We start from the raw sequence: 21,102 nt of genomic DNA, 5'->3' as shown, positions 1-21,102 counted from the left end.
GTTTTAGTTTAGTTTTTTTTAATTTTTGGATCATCAAAATGAAGTCCAAGAAATCCAAGCGAATGACATGCACATGTGTCAAGTGCAACACAATGAATCACCTTCTTGTTATCTGTTCCTCCACAGGTCAGAAGACTTCCCACGAACCCTGGCACTCTACCCAGCTGATGGTAAGAAAGGAAAAAAAAAAAGTGAGCCTCATCATTTTTCTAATTATAACCCTCTAAATCTCTGCCCTGCTGTGTTTATTTTGATGTGTTTTGCTGTTTCTGGTGTGATTGCATCTTTCACATTTAATTGGGATGTGGGATAAGTAAAGCTTTACTGCAATGAAATGAACTGAAGGGCATGTCTATCAAGCAAGCCTCGCACAGCCGCTCCATATCAATGCATTTTAGGTTTCCTTCAGCATTTATCTGCATTAATCGACCCCTACTTATAATCGCTGTGGTATTTCCAAACAATTAATAATTTGGTATGTGGTTTTTAAATGTCCCAAAGGTCTGAAAACGTTGAGAACTACAGCTGCCATAATGCATTTCCCTTATCCAGTGGCTATAGCCTACATATTAAATATCCTAGACAGAGGAAAGTGTATACAGTGGGGTAGCAGAGCGCTGTACAAAAGGAAATGGCACAGTATGCATGTTCTATAGTCAGAGGTGAAGGAAAGACATATACTTAAAGACAGGAAGTCGAGATTTCTCACAGACAATGAGTGGCGAGGAAAGGAAGTGACTCAGCAAGAGTCGATGATGTTATGGCGCAAATGAAAGTGACAGGAAAAGATGTCAGAGGGAGCGAGATGATAAACAGTCCGAGGGAGGCATGTAGTCTGCAAACGAGAGACCGGTCAACAGCCATCAAGCAGCAAAAGGTAAGAGGAAAATGACTCGTGTTAATGATCAGGCTGATTATCAGGCAGCACGGTCGATAAAGCCTTTGTGATAAAGGCAGTTTCGATTATGATGATGCTGATTAGGTTTTTAACTGTGCGATCATATAACTGTAAACCAACAGCATGATGACAGCAGTGACTGATACTGATAACAGCCTTGTGGAGGATATATGAAATCCAGGAGAGGGGAGTAAGAGCAAGATTAAGAAGAAGAAAAGACATGATGTATTACACACAGAGCAACAGAAAGTAATCAAGATCAAAGTGAAACTTCCCCCGGCTGCTAAAAACTTCAAGTGGAGTTGGCTCTCTTTTTTTTTTCTTTCTACAGCTTAAAGCAACGGGACTAAAAACTATCAACAATGCGAAGTGCTATTTTTGCTCTTTATTCATCTTTAGGGGATAAACTTTTCTCATAAGTTTAGCTGGCAAAGTGGTATCAAGCCCCGAAGCCCCTTGCGAGGGAACTTTCTCAACTGGATTAGAATGACATTTCTGTTGACTTTGTTTTGGCCCAAACGGCCACGGAGCGACTCCCCCGACACCAAAGTAATACAGCCGGCTCGCCCCCAAATTGACTGCCTCAGCACCGGCTTTATATGAGTGTAATTTTAAACTTGTCTTTGGTCCAGGTTTGGGCCTATTTTGAGAAAAAGGTAATCAACGAGGGGAGTCGTAAGTGTGGAGCTGCTGGAGGTTTGCTGGGAATAATGACGAAACACCAGAGAAATGGGAACATACAGTACTGTCACACGGCTGATTCCAAGAACTGTAAGCGGTAGATGGCCGGCTGATTAGGAAAACAGGACACTGTGTTGTAAACTTGGGATGTGACGGTGAGCTCACCTCTGACTTCGCTGTCAGCTTCCCTGCTTTTAAGTGTAAACAGGAGTCTTCCTGATCCAGAGGTCGATTACAGAACAAGGGGGCAGCTGCACCCAAATGTTATTCGACGCATGAGAGGAAAAGGAGAAGGACTTGGAGGAAATCCGTTAATGTAAAAGAAGCGGTGAGACTGTGTCATGTGAGCTTTGTTTTCCAAAGGTCCCCGTTTTCTAATCTGCTATGGCTCAGGATAAGAATAATGTTCCTTATGATGTTTTGCAAATGAATGTAGTTAGTAGCTAAAAGTTGAACTGAATGAATGAATGAATTCAATGAATGAATGTGAAGACTAAGTCCTCACAATACTCAACCTTGATTGGCCGACAGCACCAGCTCCTCTAATTCAGATTAAGTAAACCTGCTGAGTGGAGGCTTTCCAGTTTAAATGCTGTAAACTGGCCTGATTGGAAGGATTTCAGTAATATTTTAGTGATTGGAATCAATCAGGACCAAGCCCAGTTGTGATGCGTTAACTGTAGTCAATCTGAAACGTCCCGTAAAAAACGCAATAACTTTAAATTAAACCACTCAAACAAAATAACAATGTATTCATTAAACATCTTTGATCATATATGTATATAAATGGAGGAAATTTTGAATTCCTGTAATAGGGGACCTTTAAAGCTTTGTGTCCAGCTTATAATGTTTCCCCTCATACTGTGTAATACATACTTGCACACACTCTGTTAACCGCTCTCTCTGTTTGCCAGAGTAAATGGCAAAAGGTGCAACCTGTAACCTCCCGTCTTTCTCCGTCTGCACCTAAAATAGCCCCGCAGCCAGTTGTGTGGCCTTAGTTGTGTAAATTGACTGGCTGGCCTTTTGCGATCGCCCCGCTCAAACCTCCCACTGATTTTGACTATCACCTAGATTAGAGCCGCGTTCGGCACAAACACCGCCCTGACGAGGGGAGACAAGTCCTGCTGCCTGCTGCCGAGGCTGTCAAACCAAGTTGCAAAAGCCAACGGGGAGCATGACAGGTAGATTCGCTTTCAGACACGCTTTGAAGTTTTAAATGAAATGTTATATAAAGAGTGCATAGTTCAGGCATTTGCCAAGTTGGAGAAAATATTTCCCTTCCCACTGTAGGATGTGAGGCTCACTCCTTTGATGTGGGTATTATGATTGGAAAACCCGCACCTCGCTTTCCCCAGTGAGACTCCTGGAACAATGGCAGCAGATTAAATATAGCATGTGTGTTTCGTCACATAGACACAAACATGCATGCGAGTGTGTGAGTGGAAGGAAACAATATTGGGAATCTAATCAGCTTCTTTTTTCTCTTTTTCCACAAAAAGCATATCAACTCACCCCGAACTTTGTCTCACCCATGAACCAATATAAACCCTCTACAGTGAAACAGACTTTCACTACAGCCTATCCTGCTTTACACACACACACACTTCCTAACCCCACACCCCCCTCCCCTCTGGAGGAAACCCCTCTCATCTCCAACAAGGACACCACTTAACACGTTAAACCCACCGGGATTGTTGTCGCAGGAAGACGTTATTGATGTTTGTCCGGGTGTGTGTTTTTTTTAGCGTGTTAGTGACCTATAAGGCATAGATAATGGCTGCCGCTTCCCCAGCGCCCGCTCTCCCCAGGGGAATGATCTTCAGTCACAGGGTCACAGAGGTGTGGGAGCACTGATAGAGGCCATTTTCATCAGCAGTGAAACAGCTCATTATATGCACTGCCTCTAATGGACAGGGCTATCATTTATGAAGGGTAATGCCTTTATAGGGGGCATCAATGGAGGCTAACGATCTGACCGGCACTCTGTTTAAGGCATTCCTTTGTTGGATGACATTTGGGCTCATGCCATTATACGGTGCTTCCGATGATTAATGGTGAGCTTATCAAAGTTATGTTGACGACCGAATATTCTCAAGAGCTTGGACCGCCATTCCGGTTCATTTGTGATGGAGCTGCTGCATCACGCAGGCGAATAAAAATAGATCGCATTTGGGGTTTTTGCTCACAAACTTTCCTCCGCTCAATACTGTACATTTGTGCCTCACCAAACATAGCATGGCTCGTAGGGTGCCACTTGGAGATCAGCCCTCCTGCGAAATACAAAGAGACGTGCAGCGTCTCGTCCCGTCTGGGATAATCTCCCCAGAGCATTCTCTGTTCTTTCACTGTTGCGAAAGTCAAAATATACATGTAGTTCCGTTCTCCCTTTGCTCCCTCCCGTCCTTTCTTCCTTCCTTCTGCACTTATTTATCAGAAATGAGCACACGTGCACACACAGATACACACGCGCGCGCACGTGGGTGTGCAAGCACACACACACACACACACACACACAGATGCAGACACACCCTCTCCCTCTCTCATCACTGCCAGATTAAGGTCCCCACGGCGCCCTGTAAACAAAAGCATAAATCACATACGCTTCTCCTCAAATGCCTGACTGAAATTCATGGTTCTCAGCTCCACTAAATCACCATGGATGAGTGCCCAGGGGAGGCGAGAAGGCTAATACACACTGTCCATGAATACCATCAGCAGCGAGGCCAGTACTATACGTCTAAACATAGTCAATTCTAAGATGGATGGCCCAACGTTGAGCAGCCATAGGGGAGGGGACAACACCTAAGGCTAGCTAGCAGTTTGGGCTGAAAACGTAATACCAGGGAGCAATTTGAGGGAGAATGAAGAGGGAGGGCTATCTTCTGGTTGGCACAAACAATTCAATGTATCAGCCTTGTTAATAATAGATGTTACGGGAAACGTGTTTCCTCCACACCCTCCCCAGTGAAGGTGAGCAGGTCTTGACAAGCTAGCAGTTTGTGTACTCGGCTGTCACTGAACTGCTGCGTGAACTCTCAAGTCTATTGTTTTTGTTAATCTGTATTGCTACTGCAGGAACACTGTTACACTGTCATGTTATTTTCCCCTGGACAGGCCTTAATACAGCTAGCACTTCAAGTATTCCTTTTGTTATGTCTTAGTTAGCATGTTGGTTGTGTTTTTTTTTTTCACAGCATTTTGCAACTTTTTTAATGAAAGTGCTATACAAACATTTAGTAGCAGTAGTAGTAGTATTAGTGGTGGAGCTAGAAGTAATCATAGTGTTAGTAGTAGTAGTGGTGGTGGTGGTAGTAGTCATAGTAGTAGTAGTAGTAGTAGTAGTAGTGGTGGTGGTGGTAGTGATAGTGGTGGTGGTTGTAGTAGTGGTTGTAGTCATAGTAGTAGTAGTAGTAGTAGTAGTGGTGGTGGTGGTGGTAGTGGTGGTAGTGGTGGTTGTTAATGAAAGTGCTCTACAAACATAGCTTAGTAGCAGTAGTAGCAGTAGAAGTAGTGGTGGTAGTAGTGATAGTGGTGGTGGTTGTAGTCGTGGTTGTAGTCGTAGTAGTAGAAGTAGTAGTAGTGATGCACAAAAAGACAGATGTTTATTACAATATATTAAAACAACATCTTTGGTGTTGACCAAACTATTTATAGGGGATATATTATCTCTACCCTAACAAGATCTCTATATTAATACCAATATCAATATGATTTGCAGGTTGAAATAACATGTGGAGGTTAAAGTTTTAAGCAGTACTGGAGATGAGAAAGAGGTGTTGTAGAGGTGTTTCCTCTGTGCTGCATGATTCATACATCTCTATTCCCTGTGCTAGATTATGTTGCAGATTACACTTGGGATGTAGACTCACCTTGCCCAATTCAAGGTGAAGCCCTACAGTTTAATGGAGTTGCCTTGTAAGCACCAGCGTGTAGACGTCTGTAGTCTTATTATCAAATGAAAAAGACTTTCTCAGTCAGACGTGGATGGGTTATGAGGAGGTGGAATGCATAGGAATCCCTGTATGCTCCTACTGTAATTACCATAATCATTTCCTTTTTATAATTAAGGAGAATACACCCACTTTAAATCTCTGGCAATGAAAACACTCTCTCTATTAGCGCTTCAATGTAAAGTGGATGTCTGAGTGTTGTTAATCACACAGGGGGTCATCTTTTTACTGAGGCAGTTTGAACCGCATTTAATCATAAAGTACCTCAGTAGCTAGGATCTCATCCGGGAGCCAAGCCAGAATGAAGGATATGTTTGGGCACAATAATGCCGCAAAAACACATCAACAACTACAAAGTGCAAGCAAACAGAAGAGGCTAATCCTCGGCGTTAGCAAACATTGGCTCCAAGTTTGAGCATGGCTCCACATTTGCTAAGAAAGTAGCCCAGCTCCCCTATTCGCTCTGAGCCAGATTAGCTTCCTGATTCCGCAAAAACACCCCTGTGATCTCCTCAGAGCTGGTTTCAGAGGGATAAACTCTCCCTCAAACATGAATTTGTCCTGCATCAAAGCTGCTGACAACGCCACCGAGCTTACAGGAGGCGTGGGATATGCATCCAAATATGTCAGCCATTTACTGTCTAAACAACAGACAACAGGGATCCCTGAGATAGTTACCCCTTTACAGATTAGAGGGGATTACGGCTGGGCTAATTCTGTTTACCCAGGTAAGGATGATGTTGAGCTGGTTGTGAACAACAGCCTGGCTGAAGTGAATCATGGGATGCTGACAATGCTGGCTATAATACCAGACAATAATAACATTGTAGTATCTCTTAAATGACTTCTTAAACAAATGTGACGAAATGAAATTTACTGAAAAATCTATATAGGAATCTATGAATATGTGCTGATGGTTGAGAGGGAGGATGATATAAAATAAAAAATTCGAGGGATGATGCATCTTGTTACTGATTGGCCCAAGGGGTGCCTGCATCATTCGTAGGGGATGAAATGTTTACTTGTTTGAAACTGTAGCTGGGATGACAAAAATGCTGTTTGGGGGAGAAAATTCAACGACATCAATAACGAGTACTTTCCCCATTTGGCCCTGTAGAGGAAATTACAAGCTCTGAGGCCCCTCTGCCTATTCTTGATTGTTGATATTATGAAGGGTACAGATTGTAACTACTGTACAAACGAGCCTGGTCTCCTGAAATTTTGTTAAATGAGCACAATATCTTAAAATGCAAATACTAACCCTAAACCTAACCCTAACCCATGACCAAAACCTTACCCTAACCTTAGAGTTGCCTAACCTTAAAGAGTAACTAAACCCCAAACCCAAATCTGTGTAAAGCCTGACATCTCATGGTAAAAAGCATGCTACTGAAATGGCTATCTGCTATTGGCTGATCTTTGGTGTCACCTTAGTAGTGGCATCACCTGGCACCAGTAATTTTACTTGCCTAAACTTAATGAACCAAACTTAGCTAACCTTTTCATGTGATGAACAGGTGAAAACGGCATGTCCAATTCGTGGTATTGTCACATAATCCAGCTCATGGTGGAGGAGCGTAATGTTGCGTCCACAACATGTAATCTGCGTGTCAGAGTTCGTGCTCATTTCATGAAATTTTATGTGAGGCTGCGTTGGTACAAACAGTGCAGAAAAGCAGCAGTATACTGTTGGAGACACTCTCTGTTGAAGTTGTTTTTCTGTTCTGCACTTTTGTGCTACAGGTGTTACAGGTGTCACTCATGCTGACAAAGACTGCAGTTTCTTCCTAGGATGGTTTTCTCTCCACTCTCAAAGCCCTCAAGGTCCCACGTCTACCAGCATAACAGACAGCTGCGCTACCAATCAAGATTATTGGAAAGCATCCTCTTGTATTGGACAAAGGGCGGTATTTCTGTTTTGCCCCTTCAACTGTGGAGCATTCTGGGAATGTACATATAGCTTTTACTACTGATGTCTGTGCCTGTAACGGTCAGTTGACTATGGTTAGATAGATGTATCATGAGGCCACAGATGGCAAGGCGATGCCAATCGACAGCCCCGCAGTCCCTCAATGGTCATGCAGCAACTGTAGCTATTACTATCCGCATGAGGATAATTGCTGTTACAATGCAGCTTTATGTACGTCAATATAACGGCAGGCCATTTCTGACAGCGATGTTTAGTCCTTTTCAAACATGTTAAGTGGTATAATATGACCTTTAAAAGCATCTGCTCCTGGAGGATGAATCAATTATCTGCAATTGATAAAAAAATGTCAGGAAATTGTTCATTGATCTGATGAGTCTTGTGGATTTTCCCATGGAGATATGACATAATGTTGATGGATTGCATGTTAAACTGGAAGTGTCAAGAACAGGTAACTGTAGCGCTTGCCAACAGTTTGCCATTAACCTTTCCTGTCTACATTTTCTTTCTGGTCTGTCACTCGTCTGTGCTTTCAAGTTTTTGCCCGTTTTTCATAGAAAAGGTCATTTATGACTGTCAGGAATAAAAAGCCTGGGCATAATGAATCATTCATGATGTCAGCTCATCTTTCTTTTACACTTATAAGATTTGCCCCGAAAACACATTTCAAAACGTTGTAAAAAAAATAAAAAAATAAAATGAAAGATCAAGTTTATCTGCCAGGAGGCTTTCTCACAAGAAGAATAGTACGGAAAAAAGGGTTGCAGTCAAATGTACAGTGATATGGGTAAAATAGCACTATAAAGACCTAGCTTGTCCAAACACCTTTGCAGAGTTCAATAATCAGTATACTATAGGCATGTGCATGTGGTGTTGACATGCTATTGAAACAAACTTTAGTCCTTAAAAACAATGCAAATCAAATGAACCCTTTACAGGAGACCGATTTTACATCAGAAAATGTTTGATCAAAATGCACTTTTTTGATTCAATAATTAATAAGTCAAACTAAATAATTTGCAATCTATACAACTTTAAAGCAAAAACGTTATGAAAAACAACAAAAAAAGCCTCTCAGAATGTGCCTGTTTAGTCATGCTGGGTCATATCTTTGAATCAAATTTGTATTTTGTGAGTGTTGCCTGTTGTCGCGTGTGTATTCTAATACCCTTCTGTTTGGATAGGAATGCTTAGGATGCAAGACGCAGCAGGACCAAGTGGGACTTGTCAGGGCCAGCGCCAACTCAAAATGCTGAGAGATGCAAAACATCTTTCACATTGTTCCCATTTAATTACCAGATGTGGCATGTGGGAGTTCTATGGAATTGAAGTTAACTAAAAACAAATGTCAGAGAATTGGACGTTAAAGTACTTTCTTCTCCCTCTTCCTCTTATCTAAAAGGTTACGCCCGCTCAGATCCCTCTTGACCAGGCCTTGCCCCTTTTCTTACCCTTACCGCATCCTAAAATGAACATTACTGTCATTCGGGACGGTCATAACCGTTCCGTCCATAACCGTCCTCAAACCTGCGAGGACAGTTCATCCCGAATTTCCTGCGCACTCCGATAAGCGCATACCCTCCAATAAACCTTCCAATCGACATTCACTGTGTGATAGCGCTCTTTATGGGCAGGAGATCGGGCCGGGCGCTGCGTTTACGAGTGTGGCAGAGCTTCCAGATCAGCTCATAAATGTGATTCACGATTGTGTGTGATGGAGATGTCCTCAAAGTTTAGGGGCTCAAAGAGAGGGCACAGACAGCGCGGGCGGGGCTGGGACACCGGGGGGAGTTATAGAGCTACGTCATGTGTTACTGTGGTCTGCGCAAGGCCATTAGCAGTAAATATGAGCGCACTGCTATCCAGTCTGGAGTTCAGATTGCTGGGTAAACAGGAATTATAGACACCATCAAACTGTGCATGCTGAGCCATGCACTAGTGAGCCCATATGCTCCGGTGTGTGTGTGTGTGTGTGGATCAGTCTGTCTACCTGTCTCGGAAAGTTAGGGGGAATCGTGTCCGTCTTATTCGAGCTATTTGAGTGACTGATCATGTGTTGAAGTGTGTGTACGTCAGCAGATGCGTGTGCGAGCATGTGTCTGTCACCTTGACAGTCCCAGGTGTTGCAGAGTTTGTCTTTCTCCGTCTCCGCTAGAGTGTGATGTCTGTAGATTTACATGATTGATTGTGTTTACCGCAGAGCCGGCCTCCCTCCTCTGTGCCACACCTCTACATTAAATGTCCCTAAAGCGCTATGATCTACCGGGGTTAGACTAAACAACCGAGGCGGCTCGGTGGTGATATACGCAAGTGAAGGGGAACACGGCTCATTTCAAGATTATAGAAGTGGAGGGGAAGTTCTGTCTGTGTTTTTGCGGTAGCAAGGTCAGCAGACAGTGTTAGGAGAAGTCTGAGTAAGCCAGACCAGCCGGGTCATTTTCTTGGTCATTCATAAAGTTTATATAATAGATAATCACAGGGATTGTCAGAGTTGGACAGTTGCTACAGCTACACCTCCCAGTAAGTCTATGCTTTATTTGTCACAGTTAACCTGAGAAAGGCAATGGTGAAAACATATTAATGTTGAGTTACTTCATTTTAGCAAAATATGTCACATTTTAACACCTTGTACCTACAGGGTTTCAACACAGTGTTCTAAAACAAGTAATGCTCTTGTTGTGTCGTGGTGATTATGTTTTTTTAGTTGCAGTCTGTATTGTATTTACCATTTTAAACCATTGCAAACCCATATTCCCAGAGAATATGTCTGTAAATAGTCATTACCACCGTTCTCATTCATTCTCAGTGGAGCTGATCAGGAGGCGGGACAAGCTTTAGCTTGTGGCAATGCATGTTCACTACCACAAACTGCACTGTTTAGGGCATAGAAGAATATATTTGACTATGGGAATTCAGTGGTGTTTCCCTCTGAGACGAAATCTTTTACAAAATGCCATTTTAGCATCCCACTTTAGGAATTCTCCAGTGCAAAACGAAGCTGAACAAACAGATGATCCCGCAGTGGTTATGCATTGCTTAGTTGGATTCCAAACTCTTTCTCTTCCAGTTGCTATTTCATTAGGCCTTTTAATGTGATGCAACCTAAGCTAGTCAAGTCTCTGCTGGGTTTTTAGGTAGAGATATAGTCAGTGATTAGTGCAGGTTTAACCATGCGTGTGGCGGACAGGAACATTTTTGTTTTCCTTCACATTATCCCTACAATTTATGGCTGAGAAGTGGGGAGCCTTTGATGTCCCCACTCATCCCTGCTCATATCGCCTCCCACAGATATACCATTATACCTGACTTTCACATTGCTCTGAAATTTGTCGTGCAAGCAGATTATGTTTCTAAGAACGAAAGAGGAAGCAGTGATACTATGAGCACATGGGCCCTCACATAAGATGGAAGTTCCCAGCAGCCCTCATATTCACAGCGTACCACATTACAAAACAAAACTAGATGTCACAATATTACTGTGGCGACATATTTGTTTATATAAACACAGCAGAGAGAGTAAAGCCGTGTTTCTCACTGTATGCACGAACTCAACGGATGTGACAGGAATGAGAATGCTGTGTTTTGATCTAGTCTCGTTAACATTTTGGCCCTAAAAAAAAACATTACAGCTAAAGCCCACAATCATTGCCCTGCATAAATCGACTGAGTCAGTACTGTGACAATTTGGGGAAATTCACTTGGCACCTGCATGGCAGCTACTTAAAGAAACTCCTTTACTTAAGAAACGATTTGCAGCCTTGCTCTTCTTCCCTTGTACTCTTCCCACTTCTGGCTCTTACAGGAAGAGAGGGTAGCATTGATTGCATCCTGTCATTTTCTGGATGTCACTAGACAGCACCATTAATGGCTGTACTAAGCACTATAACTATGCCAATGATGGCACTGAAGAGATGCTAAGCTGCAGAATAAAACTGTTTCGTCTCCTACGATGTGTTGCCTCTCAACATTATATAGTGCTTTAAATGTAGTAAAGTACTTGTTTTTTAATGTAGTAAAGTAGAACTAAATAGTTGTAACACAAAACTCATGTTTGGTGAATGGAAAGTATACAGAATTTCAGATCGATATAATTTTTTGCCAAAGCTTCAATTCAGCAAGCATTTGCTGTAGTAAGCTTGCAGTTGAAGTGGAACTTGATGGATGCATCTGCAGCACACAATACAACACACAACTGAGATTCTGTTTAAACTTGTAGCGTTAAGTGCCAGCGTAGCTTCGACACTTTAAATCTCATTGAGGCTGTACTGAGCTTTACTGGGGCTTGGAGGCATTTTAACAGCTTAAGTCTTCATCAGGAATTAGACACAGGAATTATGATTGGTACTTGTACTAGCAGCTCCCAGGGCCTGATGCAATTGAAGATCACCATTCATGTAATAAAGTGGTCTTAAACAGGCTCAAGCAACAAAGTATTACTGGCGTTTAAACACCTCGAAACTTCAATTTGGGTTTATTTTTTATTTTTTTTATTGGAGTTAAGGCTTGCATGGTCTTCTATGTTGCAAAAGTTGTATTTGTGGTAATGGCAACATTAGTCTGGTTTTTCCAATTCCTGGAAAGTTGGGTTTTTGGAGTCATAAGGGTTTCATATAATAGAAGTGACATCCAGAAAAGGGCACAGAACATCCTACCAGTCTGGAGGGAATGTACCACAGAGAGTGCATGCAGGGCAAGTGCTGACCTTTGTTGGGGCGGATCAGACCTTGTCGCCTTCGGTCTGAGATTGCAACGGGAAACGCAAATCCACCTGACTAATCGCCATGGCAACGGGTCCAGAGTGGGACTCAACCGGTCTCTCTAGAGTGCGGAATTACTGTCAAACTTTATTTAACGGATACTAAACGACTTCAGCGGTTTACCAGACCTAGATCGCGTTTGAAGCCGCCGATAAAACTCAGCACTATTGGTAATCTGGTCCCCACAGCAATTAAGTACAGGATGGAACTTGACACACCGTGTAACTAAGCCGCAGCGCTGCTGTCATGCGGGGCAGGGGGAAGAGGGAGAGTTTGACACCATGTTTGTCATTTTGCCTGGTAATATTTGGTTGAGAGTGTGAAATAAAGTGTGGCCTTTTTTTTTGCGTGCATATTGCATGTGTGTGTGTGTGCACATACCTGCATGCTCCAATTAACACTTGTCAACTCCAAATAATTGTCACTGAAGAATTGATGCTTATTAACACTGTAAAATTAGCTGTGTAGAGACCATCTGAGAATGTAAACAGCAGCCATAGCTACCAGACTGCAGACTTGAGCCTTCCCATGTGGAGAAACCCACCACAAGCTACAGTAGTCCCCAGTAGACCAGAATTAAGCTTAAAGCGTCTATTATATTGGAAATCTACTGTAGTATGGGTTAGGGGTGGGGGTGGGGTAGGGTGTTACGTGTGTACATGTTTGTGCGTATGTGTGCGTGACTTCTGGTGGGAATTATGTCAATGTGCCACGATCATAACTGCCTCCCAAGAAAATGACTACTGACATCACAACAAGACACAATAGGGCCTTTACTGAGTCAGGGTGATACCATGGAAAATAAAGAGATATTACAGCATTTCCCTCTGGCTATTGCTATAGAATTAGAACAATATTAAAGAGCCATGATGTCCTCATGGCGAAAATCAATATGAAACTTCGTCCCATAGAAATCATCTGGCGGAACATTGCTCCACCACATCAAACGGAGTCAGACAAAGTCTCTACTTGTAGCAGCTTGTGGGGCTCAGTGAATAGACCTTGACTCTCACACTTTCTCCTCTTTCTCTTTCTGTCTCCCCCCATCCCCACCCCTCTCTCTCTCTCTCTCTTTCTCTCTCTCACACACACACATACAGAGGCACACACTTGCTCTCCCTTCTCTTTGTTTTTCAGATTCCAAGACACACCCTCTCCAGAGATAAGCTCTGCTGGCCTGGTAATTCTCCATAATTCTGTAAATCATTAGCTTTCTGCACTTTGAGGAAGGAAGAAAAACACATCAAAGAAATCAGAAGGAATCAGAGACGCTGGAGAAGAGGCGAGGACTAGCGACAACCCTCCAGAGGTCAGTCCCTCTCCACTGTCAGACTTGACCAACACAGCGCTATTTTAAATTGTGCCATGATAGAAAACACTATAGCCTCGCAAGCCAGGTGAGATTTAGGTCTCGTCGGGCTGGCAAGCAAACACACCTGCCTACAAATCTAGTTCTGCTGGTCAGGTGAATATCCTGTGTTTTAATATTGTTTCTGTCCATGTTACAGTGAAATGCAACAAAGCTGACAATGGGGTTGAGAGCACTGCTTCTACTACTTTGGCTTACAACGGCGTTCATTCTCACTACACAAGGTATGAAACAATAAACAAGTTTATGCTTGTTTGCTCGGTATAGGAATGTTCTTTCGCTTTTATTTTGTAGTCCAGCCAGTCAAAGTTGTCACAACTTTTGGATTGGATTTCTAGATGGCATATCCAAACAAGCAAGACAAAGTATGTATTGCATGATTACACAGGAGAAACTAAATGAGAACAAAACTCAGTGAGGAAGCAGACTGCAATTTTCTGTTAATGCAAGATAGAATGTTTTTGTGTACTGTAGCTGGGAATGCTAAATGTAAGGTGCATGTGGAATAACCCCCCATTAAAGCTCAGTGCAATATTTACTTATAACTTCCTCCTCAGCGCTGGTGAAAGTAAGTGTGAGTCCTGTGGTAACGGCAGAGTGTGGCCAGCAGGTCACCCTCCTCTGCAACGTCTCCTCAACCCGAGACGGGCTGTCAATCAAACATCTGGCGTGGTTCCAAAACCATAAGCTGTGTGATTTGGGCAGTGATGGGAATATCACTGAGCACCATAGACATACACAAAGTGGCTTCCATTGTCGGTATGAACGAGAACAGGGACAATTATCCCTCGTCTTCCAAAAAGTGCAGCCACTGGAAAGCGGAAATTCAACGCGGTACATGTGTAAGGTGCACTCCAATCAGGGCGTTGAGGAAGGATATACAACGGTGGAGTTACAAGGTCAGAGTCCACATCCATAAAATCTCTTAATGCTGTGTTGTAGAAACTGCTGTCATAAACACTGAATGCACAAAATATTAGGGTCATCTTTGCACAATCCATATCTCAATTGTCTCAAAGCTTCAAAATCCTTCTCTAACTCATCTGCTTCTCATTATCTCCATCTCCTCCTTTGTGATTGGTAGAGATTTAATAAGGGGAATCAATACAGGATACTGGCTTTTACCTGGATTCACCTCATCAGTGTACCTCATGAAAAGTGTCCCTAATAGTTTGAACATTCAGTGTATTATATTGATATTGGTGGGAAAGTATGCACTGTGTGGATTCAGCATCTGTACTGATGCAGTGGCCAGTATCCTGAAAGCCTTTTAGTGTAATTCCCGGTCCTGGGGGGAAAGTAGCAGCGAAATACAGAACAATTATAGCTTCTCCAGTGTCTTCTCAGATCATAGTACACTGATACACTGTATGGCAGTTTAGAGTGATTCCTCTAAGAATCCCCTATGCTTCAGTCCTCCTTCTTGAAACCCTTCTCGCCGTCTTCCCCCTCAGAGTGCGGCGGGAACGTCGATGTTGCCGTGACTCGCGAGGGTCCCGCCTGCACCTTCACAGGGGTCCACCCGGACGGAGATGTGCACTGGTTCCACGGCTCTACCAGACTGGCGGGAGTCTCCCCGAGGATCAACACCAGTAAACGGGTAGACGCGGGCGGGTGGCTGACTGTCAGCAGTTCTCTGGAGAAGAAAGATTACAAGGAGCCCTACAACTGCTCCTTGTGGAACCCCGCGTCCGGCAGATACATCAGCAGCAGTCTGGTCCAGATCCCCGGTCAGGTTAGAGTAAGCAGTGGAGCTGGAGCACCGGGACCGCTGTGGACATTTTGGTGCTTCCCATTCCTGGCTGTCTTCTCGATGAAATAATGAAATAATTCACATCGTGAATTCTGATAAGACCAAAGGCTGGAGTATGATTAAACGAAACCCCAAGGAGGTACCGAGATATTTTTCCACAAATCAGGGCATGCAGCGCTATCGGTTAAGTGAGTCATCCTGCATGGTCCAAAGGTTTGTTATTCTTCTTTTCAGCTCTTGGCTGAAGTGAACAAGGAAATTACAGACTGTTGAGAGGTGATAACAAGGGAGCCAATAATCATTATGCTGTATAAAAATAGCTATGTTGTTTCTTTTCGATGGGGAGTCATGGATGAGAGAGCAGGGCATATTGGTTTCATTACTCTCAGAGCCCAACAAATACACACACACACACACACGCCCTAGCACACACACACACCCATACATATAAAGGCAAGTGTTCAAGGTGTCCCTCTGGCAAGTGGTTCAATTCAGCCGTGAGCTATATACCTTCTAGCCACAGATTATTTTCAGGAGTATGTACTTATTTTTAGAGAGAGAGAGTGATGGAAATATCTGTTTAGGTGTGTCTATATGCCTACCATGTGTCTGCAGCATGGTTGCCTATGTGCCTGCTGAAGTGTCTGCTTTCTACAAGTGCACCAGGGGGGGAAAAATCTATTTTTAAAGTCTTTAAGAGAGTTACAGAATGCAAACATCAAAAGACGGGCAGGACTGGAAGTTCCCTGCAGAAACACAGAGGCTACTGTGTGCTAAATATCAGATCGCTGCACACAGAAGCAATCAGTCACGCAACAACTTTGGTCTGTGGCTCGTGGTTGGATGCTGCCCTCTGGTGATCAGTCAATGATTTTTAATATGGAGTTGTAGGGACATGGGGCTGTGGCTGCTATTACAACTAACTGTTCTACTGGGACTGGACTTGTTGTACTGCATGTGTAGAGGGCTATGAGTGTGTATATAAGAGGGAAAAAGACAATTGCATGGCATTGACATCCAGTAATCTAGTGTATGTGCCAACAGGCCAATGCTAGTTCTAACATCACGTAAAACCAGCATGCAGTATCGAAGCATATCTAACTTGCATGCAAAATCATATCTGTATTAATGTGCAGAAGTGTGCATTTTTTCCTCTATTGTTCATCTGACTACCGCTCAATATATCGTGTGCAAAACAGGAACTTCTGCAGCTGATTTGTGACAGATAAGGATAAGTTCTCCTGTTTCCCATCTTCTGTCTCTCACCGCTAAGTGTATGCAGGTAGCTTGAGGCTGGAGGACAGACCGAGCCCCGAGGCCAAAACTCTGCCTTTTTAAACGCTCCATTGCACCCCTTCAGACAGGACATTTGAGAGCCTTTTCAAGTCAGAGCCACTCTCTGCTAATGGTGTCACTAAATTGGTGCTACACAGGGGCGGGTTGAGCTTTTAGCAAGACTGTGCCAATGTGCCGCGCCCGGGAGTCCACTGGGTAAACGGACGGGAGGTCACCTTGACTATTCCAGCACACTCGGATGCATCCAGACACAGACCTGACAGGCACAAGCACACACACACACACACACACACACACACACACACACACACACACACACACACACACACACACACACACACAGATATTCAGAGAACTCGAACATTAGCTTTCTTTTCTGTGGAACAATGCTCTCTCCTTCTGATTCAACTGCAACTGAATCTAAACAACATCATTTGGTGAAATACTGACTAATTTACCAGTTGAAGAGTTTTGTTCCAAAATGAGACATCCACCACTTAATCTTACAAAATATTCGACAGTGCAAAATTCAAGCAAATTACACTGCTTTTGAAAGGATGGTAGGATAATCACGTCAATGGCTGACAAAATAACAACACTGACAGACTGATTCTTCTATGTTTTAGTAGTACTGAATGATGATCTTCAGGTAATGACATTTTCAGAAATGGATACAGGTTTTTAAAAATGAACTCTTCAATTCAGCCTAATAATCAGAGTGAAGTACTATAAAAGGGAAATGTTTGATTATTCAGTCATTCATTAGACATTATGGCACTGATGTGAATGCAGCTTACAACCATGTGATTAGTTTGCTTAGTATACTGTGTGTGTAGTTACTGTGTTTGAAACAGGATGAGGTTTGTATGTATGAATCAATGTAAACTTTACTGTTTTTGGGTTTTTTTTGGATACAATAAATTGTAATAATTTAGTGGCTGTATTGTAGAACCACCAATGGCATATCTTCACTAGGAGAAACCCATGAAATGCTGCAGGACACAGAAAAGTCTTTTTTATTTGCAGTTGTTTTCCTTATGACAATCACCGACCAGAGGTCATGGTCTACCTACCTTTTTGTTTACCACTACATCACTGAGCATATATATTACTGTATAAATTGATACAATGATGATTGAGGGCTTGTTAGACAGGAGGGTAAGTGAGATTTTGGGTGACATGAGTTCTTAGCAAACTTTTGGTCAAGTCAAAATCAAACAAGATAAGAAAACATGACAGATGAAAACTGGGATTAAATTAGGAGGCTGTAAACTGCGCTGTAAAGTCAAAGTAAAGCTATACTTCTCTGGCACATAGTCATGACCCAATAAAAATATGGTTTCTGGCCCAAAGCATCTTGGTCTTCAGTTACTAGAAACATACATGGTTGTCTCTATTTGTAATAGCCACTTCTCACCACAAGATGGCGCAAGTTACACACCTAACAGTCAACCTCTCAGGACTCCAAACTGCTTTTTGCATGTTTGTGATAAGCTCCCATAGCAGGAAAAGGGCAAAGTTATTGATGTTTGCCTTTTCACAGATGGTTTGCTTTACTGTGAATAAATTAACATTGTTTGGGCATGCAGTGGAGAGTGATTCATGTTTGTCTTATAGTACAGACTCAGCTGTCCCCTATATGCCACAATACTGATGACATATAAAATTTATATATTTCTGAATTTAATAATATTTTGTATTTGGGTTTCCTAGTTCTCTGTTGTGTAATTGTTTTGGAATAAAGGGCTTGGGCTTGTAACTGACCAGCAGGATGTTTCTGTTACCTTGGGAAACTGGGCCTGGACTTTGCAAGTGGCCCTGCTGCCATGTTACATCACCACTCATGTTTGAAGTTTGCTTCTCCTGAATGCACCTTGACTGGCCAAAGTACACAGTAGGGGGTGTTCAGTCTACACACACACACACACACACACACATACATACACACACATACATACACCTCTCAGTGTTTGTTTGTGTGTGTGCGTGTAGGGGGGCTTCAGGTCAAGTCCCCATGGCAACTGAGTGGTGTTTTGCTGTGTTCCTTTGGCTTCATCTGTGTGTGTGTGCGTGTGAGCGTGAGTGTGTGTGTGTGTTTGCGTGCGCGTGTGTGTCTGGCCAATTATCCCGCTGGGCTGTTATCTCCTCTCGGAGAGGTTTACATTACCACCCTGACAGCCTGATGGTCATTGGTCAGGTGAGCGGCCACAGCTGGCCATATCAAACAGAAGAGGAGGGGAGGAGGGGAGGAGGGAGGTGGAGGGACCGAGAGAAACAAGATAAGAAACTGACTGACCGACAAACAGGGATGGATAGATGGAAGGGAGAGAGAAAAGGAGGGACTGAAAGACAGAGAGAAAGAGGGTTGCGGGTGGATGGAGGGAGGAGATAAAGGCCAGATTCTGTCAACAAACAGCTGAGATTTATGTAAAGCACTGATAGCCAGTTACCTAACATTACGGTAAATGGGAGTTGGCTTCGGGCTAATTGCCCCAAGAGCCGATGTACACACAGGTCTATGTTGTTGGCAACATGTCATATAGTGTTTGTTCAGTCTAATAATTACGGCACAGTTTCTAGAGCGCCACAGGGTTGCGCAACTGGCAGTGTGTTTCTGTCTGTTTTCATACTGTGGCTCCACAGCTTCGTTAACAACACATGCTTCCAAAGATTCTCACATCCTCACAGCTATATGCCACGCTTTACTTCAATTATTCATCCTTTACAACATTAATCAACATGCCAAAACTGAAACTGAATTATCATAGGCTATTTATAGCATTTAGTCTGTGTACATTCAGTGCACCAAAATTTGGCACCAAAATGATCTCTGTGTCTCTGGTAGATAGCTCTCCGGTGTGCACGCTAACACTTTAGCATACAGTATGTTAAGTAGCTAATCGTAAAGACTAGCATTACCATCAAAGTGAGAAAATGAGAAGTTGCTGACTAGTTAGTTAATTTTAATGACACGCTCTAAACCTGCCAGGCTTGGTTAGGGGATTGGTAAAATAGACATTACATTCGAAAAAAAGAATGCACAACAGCAGAAAAGATGAGACTTTGAGCGTAACTTGTTTTGTTTACACAGGGAGTGAGTTAGCTAGACCGCTAAAGTTTTTAAGCTAAAGGATTTCACTAATGATGAAGATTGAGATTTGTTTTCAGATGTTATGAGGCCATAGAATAAAAAACAATATCAACTTTGAGTTACTAAAAAGTCCATCTTCATACTTTGAATAATGCTAATCACCTATGATTATTTAACATACTGTATGCTAAAGTGTTAGCATGCGCACCGGACAGAACTATCTACCAGAGACACAGAGATGATTTTTGTGTCAATCCTCTCGTCACATACTGGGTAAGGTGACCAATAGATCAAACTCCCAAAAATACAGTGTAGTCCTTTAACACTCTCAAACCATTTAGAGTCCAGTGGACATGTGCTTATAGGTCACAGCTAGAGTGGCTCCAACACATCCTGCACTCTACTTAAAGTCTGTGTACATTCTGTACATATCTAAGGCAACAGCACAAGATGTTTAATAAAACACTCCATCGCTCCTTCGCACCATGAATATTGTACATATGGCTACAGATCAGAGCTACAGCGCTGGTGACTCAAACATTTCCATAGCTGCCTACATTGCCTTAATTTTAACACTGTCTTGTTATTTACCTCAGTGTTAACAGGATTTTGATACTCTTGGAAAGGGTTTTTGGAACGGTTTTAATTCATCCAGAATCCAGTTTGTTTACATCCTGTCTCCTGAAAGGCTGCCTTATATAACAGCTGTTGCTTTATGGAGATCAATAGTTGAATAACCCAGTGGCAAGACGGAGCTGTTCCTCAGCTGCTCTCACATCCACATAGAAAGGAATGCGAGGTACTGAAAACCCAAGGTTACAGCAGGAGAAACAGAAGCATAGAGAGGGTTTGGATAAAAATAAATATCAACATACAGTCTTTAAGCTATGTGCCGATGCCGCTGCCCCAGTTCTCCATAGCAGCGACAAAGACTGTTATGTGAATGAGAGCCGAACCTGTTCATCCGAAGCTATAGAAAGCCTCACAACAGAGTGAGGAGCCTTTTGAGTACCATAGAATAATAAAATCCAAATATTACCGCTCAGACACAGAATGCTTTAAGACGCACTTGCCTGTTTATTAAGTCTTGCGCTCTCACTTCCAGGTGTAACTATGAAGATAAAAACAGTCTTTATGGGCCTGTTCCTTTTTCCCCACGTTTTACTGACGGCCTCTAATCAGCCTAAATGTTTCTGGAGAATGTCCTCATTTGTTCTCTCTCTAAAAGACAACTTCTCTGTCTCTCTCTCTGTCTCTCTGTCTCTCTCTCTCTCTCTCTGCGTCATTCTTTGGAGCCATCCAACATGGCCGGTAAGGATGGCATACGGCACTAAACTCATTCTATGCCCTAGGCTTGGAGCCCATATGGCACGGTAC

At 42.9% G+C, this 21,102-nt stretch overlaps 1 protein-coding gene across 1 annotated transcript; it reads left to right on the top strand.

Annotated features, from left to right (window-relative positions):
• Window positions 1-786: 786 nt before the first annotated feature.
• Window positions 787-18,348, top strand: LOC139921376 (uncharacterized). Its single transcript, XM_071911592.2, has 5 exons — window positions 787-877; window positions 13,317-13,525; window positions 13,725-13,809; window positions 14,143-14,484; window positions 15,040-18,348. The coding sequence occupies exons 3-5, from the start codon at window positions 13,746-13,748 to the stop codon at window positions 15,405-15,407; spliced, it is 774 nt and encodes a 257-aa protein (XP_071767693.1). The 5' UTR covers window positions 787-877; window positions 13,317-13,525; window positions 13,725-13,745; the 3' UTR covers window positions 15,408-18,348.
• Window positions 18,349-21,102: the final 2,754 nt, after the last annotated feature.

The sequence above is a fragment of the Centroberyx gerrardi genome, chromosome 3 (assembly GCF_048128805.1).
Source record: "Centroberyx gerrardi isolate f3 chromosome 3, fCenGer3.hap1.cur.20231027, whole genome shotgun sequence".
Taxonomy (NCBI): Eukaryota; Metazoa; Chordata; class Actinopteri; order Beryciformes; family Berycidae; genus Centroberyx; species Centroberyx gerrardi.
Note: the sequence above shows the minus strand (reverse complement) of the source record. Positions and strands in the feature narration are given on the sequence as shown.

Coding starts and splice junctions, on each gene's coding strand:
- LOC139921376 (XM_071911592.2), top strand. CDS start 13,746: ATGGGGTTGAGAGCACTGCTTCTACTACTTTGGCTTACAACGGCGTTC. Junction 13,810..14,142: donor GTTCATTCTCACTACACAAG/GTATGAAACAAT, acceptor CTTCCTCCTCAG/CGCTGGTGAAAGTAAGTGTG. Junction 14,485..15,039: donor TACAACGGTGGAGTTACAAG/GTCAGAGTCCAC, acceptor CTTCCCCCTCAG/AGTGCGGCGGGAACGTCGAT.